The sequence below is a fragment of the Acanthochromis polyacanthus genome, chromosome 6 (genome assembly GCF_021347895.1).
Source record: "Acanthochromis polyacanthus isolate Apoly-LR-REF ecotype Palm Island chromosome 6, KAUST_Apoly_ChrSc, whole genome shotgun sequence".
Taxonomy (NCBI): Eukaryota; Metazoa; Chordata; class Actinopteri; family Pomacentridae; genus Acanthochromis; species Acanthochromis polyacanthus.
This window is the reverse complement of record NC_067118.1, coordinates 7415316-7427379: the sequence shown is the minus strand read 5'-3', so window position 1 is coordinate 7427379 and position 12064 is coordinate 7415316. Positions and strand designations below refer to the sequence as shown.

The following is a 12064-nucleotide window of genomic DNA, read 5'->3' as shown; positions in this document are numbered from 1 at the left end:
ATGGAAGGAGTATCAGACCACTGCAAATCTACCAAGACCCGGCCGCCCCTCTAAACTTTCACCTCCAACAAGGAGAAGACTGATCAGAGATGCAGCCAAGAGGCCCATGATCACTCTGGATGAACTGCAGAGATCTACAGCTGAGGTGGGAGAGTCTGTCCATAAGACAACAATCAGTGGTACACTGCACAAATCTGGCCTTTATGGAAGAGTGGCAAGAAGAAAGTCATTTCTCAAAGATATCCATCAAAAGTCTGGTTTGAAGTTTGCCACAAGCCACCTGGGAGACACACCAAACATGTGGAAGAAGGTGCTCTGGTCAGATGAAACCAAAATCCAACTTTTTGGCCACAATGCAAAACGATATGTTTGGCGTAAAAGCAACACAGCTCATCACCCTGAACACACCATCCCCACTGTCAAACATGGTGGTGGCAGCCTCATGGTTTGGGCCTGCTTTTCTTCAGCAGGGACAGGGAAGATGGTTAAAATTGATGGGAAGATGAATGGAGCCAAATACAGGAGCATTCTGGAAGAAAACCTGTTGGAGTCTGCAAAAGACCTGAGACTGGGACGGAGATTTATCTTCCAACAGGACAATGATCCAAAACATAAAGCCAAATCTACAATGGAATGGTTCACAAATAAACGTATCCAGGTGTTAGAATGGCCAAGTCAAAGTCCAGACCTGAATCCAATCCAGAATCTGTGGGCAGAGCTGAAGACTGCTGTTCACAAACGCTCTCCATCCAACCTCACTGAGCTCCAGCTGTTTTGCAAGGAAGAATGGGCAAGAATTTCAGTCTCTGGATGTGCAAAACTGATAGAGACGTACCCCAAGCGACTTGCAGCTGTAATTGCAGCAAAAGCTGGCGCTACAAAGTATTAATGCAAGGGAGCCGAATAATATTGCACGCCCCACTTTTCAGGTTTTTATTTGTTAAAGTTTAAAATATCCAATAAATTTCGTTCCACTTCACGATTGTGTCCCACTTGTTGTTGATTCTTGACAAAAAATTACAATTTTATATCTTTATGTTTGAAGCCTGAAATGTGGCGAAAGGTTGAAAAGTTCAAGGGGGCCGAATACTTTCACAAGGCACTGTAAGTGCTTCAATTATAATGGCTAAAAGACCACTTCAGTGCTCTCAGAACACCTGAGAACGTCAGCGAACTGTAATCTTTGCTTCCGTTTCAGAAGTCATTTTATTCTTTTCAGGATTTAGCTCCACTGGGTCTCTTCTGGTGGTCTTGACTGCAACACCGGCATCTAGAAACTCCTGCACTCTGTTTCAGGTTGACTAGCTAAGACTGACGTAATTAACTCGACAGCCCAGCAGTTAATTAGGCGAAGAGGCTTCCACATGCAGAGTAGCACCGACTGCACATGACCACAAACATCTAAATGATCAACTTTATGAACTGTACATACAAATGTTTAGGTTAATACCCCAGATCCATTTCACATCTTCCATTAACATTCCCAGAAAACATCATGGACACTGAATTCATCTGTTTCTATAGGTTTTAACTCAGCTTGCAGTTTATTGAGTCCACTAAGTTGAAACTAATGCAGTCTGTTGCAACACGCCTGAAATGAATCCTACTTTAATGAAGGTTGTAATGTTGGGTTTTTGTTGAAGTGTTGATTCATATGTGGGTCTTTCCATCAGCTCAACCATCTTTGATTGACAAGAAACTGTTTTATTACAAACCACAGATATTTAAAATGGTATCTGTGGAATTTAAGTCTGGCACATCGATTATTTTTCTTTTAAAAAAATGCCCGCCGACCAACTATGAACAGGGTTTTTAGCACCTAAAATCTTGAAGCTGTTTGAGCAGCAATATCTCAGCAACTATTAAAGGTAAAAGCCTGATTTTTTCACTGGCGTTTCTCATCATGACATTGATTCAGAATCTGTATTTTGCTAGTCATAGCACCACCTATTGTTAACAGGAAGTTGTAGCCTTACATTTGCAGATACCATTGTTGGGATGTGGAAAATAACTTAGGAACTTAAAAATAACCTCATTTGTCTTTTAGTTAAAGAAATAGCTCTTTTCTGCCCAGAGTTAGATGAGAATAGCCTCTTGTCTGACTGACAGATACAGAATTACACTCCTGTTCAAAAGTCTAGGGCCACTTAGAAACATCCTTATTTTTGAAAGAACAGGGTTTTTTTTATGAAGATAACATTAAATGAATGATAAATCCAGTCCAGACATTGTTTATGTGATAAATGACTTTTCTAGCTGGAAACAGCTGATTTTTAATGGAATATCTCCATAGGGGTACAGAGGAACATTTCCATCAACCACCACTCCTGTGTTCTAATGCTACATTGTGTTAGCTAATGGTGCTGAAAGGCTCACTGATGATTAGAAAACCCTTGTACAGTTATGTTAGCACGTGGATAAAAGTAGGAGTTCTCATGGAACCATGAAATTGCCTGGGTGACCCCAAACTTTTGAACAGTCGTGTATTAAGTAGATAATATTTCCTTTTAGGGGTCACAGGCCAAAAAAATGGGAATCATGAGTCAACTATTACCTATAACTGTTTTTGGAAGCTATTTTTCTTGGCAGAGCATACTGCCCCTTGGATTTGTGTTCTGACAAACCTTAACTAAAATCATGAATAAATTAAAGAACCATTCATACTGTTTGCTGAAGCTGGCGGATGCGTCTCAGCGCTGCCTGATGCTGCTGTGAGTTGGTGATGCGACGATGCCTCCGGTGCCTCCTCAGCTGGTTACTGAGATGCTCAACGCAGTCGTTTGTAGCCTGAGGACGAACTTTACCCTGCAGGGAGGAAGGAGAGGATTCATCGCTGTGTTTGGCAAACATTTGTGTAAAAACGTCTCTAATCTTGTTCATCTTTCTGCTTCTAAAAGGCAAATTAACACAGAGAGCAGGAAGAGTCATGCTGTGCTGAAACTTCTGGAGTGTAAGAAGCAGAAACAAAGACTGAGTGTTGGGAGATTGTGTCTTGCATAGCGATAATTGGTTGTGGCAGGTCGGTATCTGGTCATTTTATGGGTCATTTCAGCTGCGGAGGTTCAGAATTCTGCACAGACAAATGTGGACGTTAAACTGTATCCTGGTTTTTCCAAACCCGTCCACTGACCCGTCCATCAGTAAAACAAACCACCATTTCAAGACCCCACCTGGTTAGTAGATTACATTACTGCCTTTTCTTCTCATAACATTCCAAAGTTGCTGAAGTCAGTTTTCCCCAACATTCCTGCAGCATAGATGTAAGTGTAGACTGTCTGAGCTTGCCTGGAGGGTTTACGTGAGGAAGCGTATGACACAGGGGGTCTCTGAAGAGTGAAGCGGATGGAAATGGGTGGAAAGTAGTTAAGAAGCCAGAGGGAAAGAATGTAAGAAAGCAAGAAGACATACACTACTGTTCAAAAGTTTGGGGTCACGCAGAAATGTCCTTTTTATGAAAGAAAATCTTTTTTTTTGATGAAGATAACATTAAATGAATCAGAAAACCAGTGTAGACATTGTTAATGTGGTAAACGACTATTCTAGCTGGAAACGGCTGATTTTTAATGGAATATCTCCATAGGGGTACAGAGGAACATTTCTATTCACTCCTGTGTTCTAATGCTACATTGTGTTAGCTAATGGTGTTGAAAGGCTAATTGATGATTAGAAAACCTTTGTGCAGTTATGCTAGCACATGAATAAAAGTGGGAGTTTTTATAGAAAACATGAAATTGTCTGAGTGACCCCAAACTTTTGAACGGTACAGTTTGACGTTTCAGCCTATTATGGGCATTGATGTATTTGCTAAGTTCCAACCACCTTTAAAGTGATTGTATCATATTTGATTTAAAGTCCACGTGAATATCTTGTCTATATACAGTATGTTGTTTCACTTAGACATGTGTCACATAACCAAAGCTCAGATGCTGTAATTCATATTAGCGAGCACTAGGTTTAGCCTTGGTTAATTTCCCCAACAGAACAACACTTTACATGATCTGGTAGAAAGCTAAAAATCCCCTGGTTCCTTCTGTTTTTACAGTTTCTGGCTGATATATGGTATCATTGTATGTATTTTTGAAAGAGAAAACAGGCCTCACAAACATGCTGGCAGGTTCTGAGTTTCAGATAAAAAAATAATCTATCCTCAGGCCGATTTCAAACAGTCAAGAGTCAGACTCAACTTTAACTGGCATTCTAACCACATGACATTAAAAAAAAACACATTTTATATATGTTAAGTCAGTCAGTCACGGGTTAAATCAGTCAGCGTCACGGGTGCATTAGCGGTAATGAAACACAGGTGAAGTGGGGGGGGGGAGGAGGCAAGATGGCGCCGTAGTGCAGAAGCCCTGTGGTCGGCAGACACAAACTTTCACTTTTTCTCTGAGTTGTAAGGATTTACCCATCAAAACAACCTTGGACTTTTAACACGGTTGTGTGGATGTTATTTTTGGTGACGTGATGACTTCTAAATCACCTAAAAAAGCATCAAAAGAGACCAGCGCCAAACGCCTGCCAACAACTCCAAACAAGAACGACATGAAGAAAATGAAAACCGGTGAGATGGACTTTGCTCCAGAACCTTCTAATACTACCATTCTGATTGCCATACAAGCCTCTCTCAATTCTCTCATTGAACGGTTTGATAAGCAAGACAATAGGCTTGGTGAAATAAAGAATGTTGTTGATGACCACAGTGAGAGCATTACTTTCATCATGGCGGAGTTAGAAGAGTGCAAAAAGACGGTGAAGGAGATGAAAAGTAATGTGGCGGAGTTAACCCGAGAAAATGACGAGCTGCGTGAAAGAGTCAGAGAATCTGAAAGATATAAAAGAAGATGGAATTTGCGAGTGAACGGGCTCAAAGAAAAAGAGGGTGAAAACACCAGGCAGGATGTTATCAACCTGTTGAGCCGCATTTCACCACAACTGGCGCCGAAGATGGATGAGGCTGTGGATACGGTCCATAGGCTTGGGAGAAGACTTGACCATAAGCCACGTCAAGTCATCATGCAGTTTACCAAGCGTGTCTACCGGGATGAAATATGGAGGGCTTCAAACAAGCACAAGGTGTGTGAGGACTTGAAGATACACTTCGTGGAAGATCTAACCAAAGAAGACAAGCTGGCTCGAGATGCGTTATGGCCAATCGTCGCCAAAGCACGAGGTGAAGGGAAGAAAGCAGGATTCAAGGGTCCCTACGCATATGTGGAAGGAAGAAGGATCACCGCTCCTCCATGAAAACGACGATACTGAGCTATGTTACACTCGGGTAAAACTTGAAGATTGACTTATTGTTCTGAAAGTTTGCTGTTCTGCTGGCTGTTAAAAGCCTTTGTTATTCGTATTAGTGTGGTATTGAGCTAATACACGTTTACAGGAGAAAAAGGAAAGAAGGAAAGAGAAAGAAAGGAAAAAGGGAAAAAGGGGAAGGAAAAGAAAAGGAAAAAAAAATAATAATAATAATTTTTTTTTTTTTTTACTTATTTTATTTATTTTATTTGTACATGGTGCTTTTGAAAAGCAGTCTTTTATTTTCTTCTTTGAATACAAGAGGTTTACAAGATAAGGTCAAGAGAAAAGCTATTTTCCTATTTTCTAAAGGTCAGAAAGCTCAAATAATCTTTTTTCAAGAAACACACTCGACATCTGCAGATGAGAAATTTTGGAATAACCAATGGGGGGATAAAATTTACTATTCTCATGGTACTTCAAAGTCAGCTGGAGTTGCAATATTGTTAAATAATTACATAGGCTCAGTAAAGTCTATTAAAAAAGATGAACACGGACATTTTATTATAATAGTTATGGAGATTGACAGCACATTTGTAATTATTGCAAATATTTATGGATATAATACTCCTTCTCAAAACAAAGATCTGTTTACTAAAGTAACTGATGTTATATTAGAGCAAAAAAGACTTTACCCCACTGAAGCTATAATTACAGGGGGTGATTTTAATTGTGTGCCAGATGAATGGTTAGATCGATGGCCAAGTAAATACAACCAAAATTATTATAATGCATTAATTCAAACTTTTTGCAATGAATTAAATCTAACTGATATATGGAGGGAAAAATATGGAGACACACAACAGTTTTCATGGTTTAAACCTAATGGTGGTTCCAAATCAAGAATTGATTTATGGTTGGTCAACAATAACTTGTGCCATATCATAGCAAATGTCTCAATGGATACAGCTCCCTTGACAGATCACTCTATTATCACAATGGAAATCAAACCTCCAACATCTCTAAAAAGAAATAAGGGTTATTGGAAATTTAACTCGTTTCTACTGTTAAAGGAGGATTTTTGTAAAACAGTATGTGCATTGATTAGGGAAACTATAAATGATAAAAACCTTGAAACATTCTGTGGAAAATGGGAATTTTTAAAATACAAAATAAGACAATACTCAATTAGATATAGTAAAGATATCGCTCAAAAAAGTAATATCAAAGAAAAAGAACTTGCAACTCAAATAAATGATTTGTGTAACAATTTAAATTCATCAAATGAACAAAAACAAAGCATTTTGGAATTACAAAATCAACTAGACAATCTGTACCAAGTGAAAGCTAAAGGTGCTTTTATAAGATCTAAATCTAAATGGATGGAAGAAGCAGAAAAGAACTCCTCATATTTCTTTAAATTAGAAAAAAGTAGACAAGAAAAAAATGTAATAAACTCCTTAATAATAAATGGTAATGAATGCTTTGATTCTAAGTTAATAGCAAAAGAAATATACTCGTTTTATTCTAACTTATATAATTCTTGCTTCTCACCAACAGATTGCGAAGATTTCTTGAATGTAATAAAAAACCATAATGTTCCCAAACTCAAAAATGATTCAATTGAACTTTGTGACTCAAACATATCTTTAGATGAATTAGACAAAGCAGTTAGTAGTTTAAAACTCAATAAATCACCAGGTTGTGATGGCCTGACTTCAAATTTTTATAAACATTTTTGGTCTGAACTACGGGAGTTTCTGCTTGATGTGTTTAGAGAAGCAATTGAAAAAGAAAACCTCCCACCAACAATGAAGCAAGGAGTTATTGTTCTTATTCCAAAACCCGGAAAAGACAGAAGACGTGTCGATAATCTCAGACCTATTACACTCCTAAATAATGACTATAAAATTTTATCTCATATATATGCAGCAAGATTAAAGCGTACTCTTCCTGAGATTATTGACACAACTCAAACAGGTTTTATGAAAAACCGTTCTATACATGATAATATTCGCCTAGTACTTGATCTACTAGACTATGAAGAGTTAATTACAGACAATAGTTTAATGTTTTTTTTAGACTTTAAAAAAGCATTCGATAATTTAGAGCATCCCTTCTTAACACAATCTTTAAAGCTTTTTGGTTATGGAATAAAGTTTATTAAAACAATGCAAATATTTTACAAAGAAAGGAATAGTTCAGTGGCATTGACCCTTGGTACTACAAATCGTTTTAACTTAAATAAGGGTATAATTCAGGGCTGTCCTTGTAGTCCTGGGTTATTCATTTTAGCTGCAGAAATGCTAGCTATTCACCTAAAAAATATACAAACTCTGAAAGGGATCAAAGTTTTTGATCAAGAACTGCTTATTAGTCAGTATGCTGACGATACAACTCTTTTTCTTAAAGACCATAGTCAAATTCTCACAGCTTTAAATGCAGTGGAGCAATTTTCCAAAGCTTCAGGTTTATTTCTTAATTTAGATAAGTGTGAACTTTTACCAGTGAAAAGTATTCCCGATACCTCCATACATAATTTCAATATAAAACGACATGTCGAATATTTAGGCATACATATAACTAAAGATTCAAAAGAAAGACATTTAGAAAATTTGGAGAACAAATTGAACAAATGTAAAAGTATTTATAACCTTTGGATGCAAAGAGATCTTACCATTTTTGGACGTATTTTGCTCTCAAAGGTTGATGGAATGTCTAGAATTCTGCACCCCACATACTCACTAGCATTAGAACCATCTTTTATTAAAGCTGTAAATCAACTAAATTTCAACTTTATTTGGAACAACAAAACCCATTACTTGAAAAAAGCTGTTCTGCTCCAGGAATATGAACATGGTGGCCTAAAAGCTATTGATTATGAGTGTATGAATGGTACAATTAAAAATAACTGGTTGAAGTCCTTTTTAAAGAATCCAGATGTTTTTTGGAATACATTTCCAAATAATATTTTTGCTTATTGTGGAGGGTTACAGTTTTTGTTAAAATGCGATTATGATGTTAAAAAACTAAACATCAAGTTGTCAAGATTTCATCAGCAGGTTCTCCTATACTGGAAGATGTTATACAAACATAACTTTACCCCCCATACTACACCGCTTTGGAACAACAGATACATTCTTCGAAGGAACAAATCTCTATTTTACAAAGAGTGGATGGACAGAAATATTTGGTGTATTATGGACTTGCTGGACTCAAATGGAAATATTCTCTCATACAATGACTTTGGGGTGAAATGGAACTTTTGCTGTCATCCAAAACAATTTTTCAGTCTTGTAAATGCTATTCCTAAACCATTCCTATCACAAGCCAAAGAAGTAGTTATTCATTCCAATTCAGTACCTAGATTGCCTAATTTTTTTATAGAAGAGATAAACTTTTTGGATAGAAATTGTAACAATAGTTTTATTAGAAAAATACTTACTAATGATTTATATCCCAAACAATATTGTAGAATCCAAGATTTTAGAGAATTTGAATTGATTAAAGTCAAGAAATTAAGAACAGATTATTTAAAATACCCCTTGTTACCAAAATCTAAAGAAATTCATTTTAAACTGATCAATAACATATATCCATCAAGTGAATTTTTAAGACTTAGATTTCAATTTGATAGTAATGAATGTGTCTTTTGTAAAACAGAAATGGAAACTACAAGTCACATTTTTTATGAATGTGTCTTGGTTAAGGTTTTTTGGTCTCAGATCCAAGAATGGTTGGAGAATAAGAAGGTAACTGTTAAACTATCCTCTCAGGCTGATATTTTATATGGAATGATTCTGGAAAGTAAATTAGATAACTTGTTGATAAATGTAATCCTCATATTGGCAAAACATCATATACATAAGTCTAAATATTTCAAATCCCCTCCCGTATTTAAATGTTTTATAAATGAGTTTAAAGAATATTATAAATCCTTGAAATACATGAAATTGAAAACTGCAATAGAGCTATTAAATCAAATAGAGCATTACAATTTAACTGACCTCTAAACTGACCCTTAAGAATTTTTTTTTTTGTTTTTTTGTTTTTTTGTTTTTTTTTTGTATTATTTTTCATTGTATCATTGATTGATGTTGGCTTCTACTCAAAGTAGCATATTTTGATTGGTTATGAATGTAATGTTATGCCTTAATGTTTGTAAATGATTACAAATAAAAAAAGAAAGAGGAAAAAAAAAAAAAAAAAAAAAAAAAAACACAGGTGAAGTGGGAGGTTCTCCTTCCTGTCTGCCGCGCACATTGGTAAAACACTAGTATCCGGGACACGGGCTATAAACGGGAAGCATCACGTAGCTTGACTTCACGTAGTTTGGCAAACATCTTGTGAGGAGAGAGACGCCACCGGTAAGACGTGGGTTTACTCTGTTTGCTCGTGGGGCCGCCGTGCCGCTGACTTTTGTCTCTAGCATATATGTGTGTCCGGATTTAAGTGTTGTAGGACTGATCATGGTTTTGTGTGTGATCGGTGTGGACAGAGTAATGTTTAACGCTGTAATTTTAAGATCTCCGTGAGTAGTTTTGAATCAGAGCGCTTTCATTTTTACTTCCTGATTTGCCGTGCTGGCTAAGATATTTGGACGCTTCTGATTGGCTGCTTGTTCTGTCAGCCATTTTGATTGGCCATTTGTCCTCCCAGCAATGCTTGCTGGGTAATGTAGTGCTTTTAACTGGCGTAGTAGTGGATTGCTGTGTTAATCCTTCTCTGTTGAACTACATGCACTATTTCTGCACTTTAAACCTACTAATAGAAAGTTTTTGTACATTGTGGAATTGGCTTATGTGATATTGGTTTATATTGAGCTTAAGCAATTATTTGTATTTTAATGGTTTCAGTAATGCAATGCATGGCTTGCTTGGCTTTGTTTGTGGCTTTTTATGTGGCTTGCGTCAAATGCAATGCTTGATTTGCTATTGTTGTGTTTGCTATTATGCATGCTATTTAACTGCTGCTATGCTCTTGCTGTGCTATTTGCTATGTTTATTTATGCTATTTATTCAATATGCATTTCTGCTATTTATGCAATATGTATTTGTGCATATTTATTTCATAATACCATGCATAGTTTACACCACAGCCCTTTTCCATCTTTACAGGTTTATAACCTGTTGCTGTTGCTGTTGCTGTTGCTGTTGCTGCTGCATTGTGGTTACAACTGGAAAATTGTTGATGAACTGTTAACAAACTCTAACAAACACAAGCAAAATAAACCACAAAAGCAAAATAAATCACAACGAGTTATAACAACGTCTTAAACCTCTCCTTGCAACCCTGTTCGGTGGGGACAATCTTGGAATAACCGAACAGTTATAAACCGCGGCCAACTGCACAGGACTAAGTGCAGCCCATTCAACACACACTTTGCCAAACCCCAAGTCCATCTCTAGCGCATCCTGCTGGCCTAAAGGATAAAAGAGCAAGACAAACCCCAACAGTGGAACGGCTCTCCAGGCAGCACAAAAGGAGTGACGATGTCAGACCTGGACAAGCTTAAGAGTGTGCGATCAAGAGCTCAGGCTTCATTCAGCAAAAGGGGCAATACCCTCACCAAACCTGGACTTCTGGAACCACCTGACATTCTCAGGGAATGGAGCATCTTCAAAACTGACTTTTCCCGTGTCACAGATACTGGGAATCAGTATGCCGAAGCTCTCAGGGAATCATCAGATGAGGACCTTGTCGCGTCTGCGGCCCAGGTTGACGATAAGACATTGGAGTGCGAAAGCAAGTTCCTTGAAGTAAAGAAAGCCACACAGGGAATATTTTGGACCAGCTATGCTGAGGAGGTATTCTTCAACCAAGTCAAAACAGCGGAGTCTGTCATTGGTGAAGCAGAGGAGGAAGATGCAAACCCTCAAAAGACCTTCAAGGAGCGCAGGTTGAGGATAAGAGGACTTGAAAGAGAGGTCACTGAACTTGCAGCAATGCTGGCAGAGTGGAATGACTTGGTTCCCAGTTCAAAGGCGGTGGATCTTCAGTCACGCCACAAGGGACTAAAGAAAAGACTGCTTGCACTGGTTGACAAATTAGAGGACGATGAAGCCGAGCAACAAAGGGGAAGAGAACAATTCCGTGAGGATGACTATGCAGCTAAAGACAAAGCTCTGCCCTCTCCCCCTGATATCGCTAACAGCCTTGACTTAAAGCCTGCAGTGAACATGGGAGCAGTGAATCAGCCACTCACACAGCAAGAGCCGACTCATGCCCCAGCGGCAACATATGCAAACTCCAACCTCAAGCCCCAGCTTAGCCTTGAGAGAGCTCGGCTACCAACGTTCACCGGTGACATGAGGGAGTATTACCGGTGGAAGACCGAGTGGGAAGAACTCCAGCAGTTGGGAAACCCCCAAGGTGCGGAGTGCATCAAAAAGTTCCACTTGTTGAATAGTCTTCATGAGCGGGTGAAGAAGGAGCTTGTCCTGACCAGCTGCACGTCCACCAAAGACATGTTCATGCTTCTGGACAGCAAATATGGGAACAAAGCCAAAATTGTCCTGCTCATTGCCAACGAGGTCCAGTCCTTTGCACCTGTCAAAGGCAACAACCCCAGACGCACCATCGAGTTGATTCAGGCTGTTGAAAAGGCACTCTACAACTTGCAGATTCTGGGTGAGGAGGACGCTGTTAAGAACCGCGTAGTCGCTCAATCCATCGAGAGCAAGCTCCCTTCCTCACTCAAGAAGGACTGGATTGTGCACAAGTCTGATCCAGCTTCAGGGTTCATGCCCGCTGACCACTTCAACTGCCTTCTGAGGTTCCTAAAGAAACAGGAATCAATCCTTGAAGAGCTGGACCAGCTCGAGCCAAA

General features: G+C 38.5%; 1 protein-coding gene across 2 annotated transcripts in view; it reads right to left on the bottom strand.

Annotated features, from left to right (window-relative positions):
* lamb2l (laminin, beta 2-like) overlaps positions 1 to 12064 on the bottom strand; it is a 94739-nt gene that overhangs the window by 23831 nt on the left and 58844 nt on the right. For both annotated transcript variants that reach the window (XM_051949811.1, XM_022205946.2), the window contains exon 15: positions 2665 to 2805. In XM_051949811.1, the coding sequence (XP_051805771.1) occupies positions 2665 to 2805 (141 nt within the window). The remainder of the gene's footprint in view (positions 1 to 2664; positions 2806 to 12064) is intronic.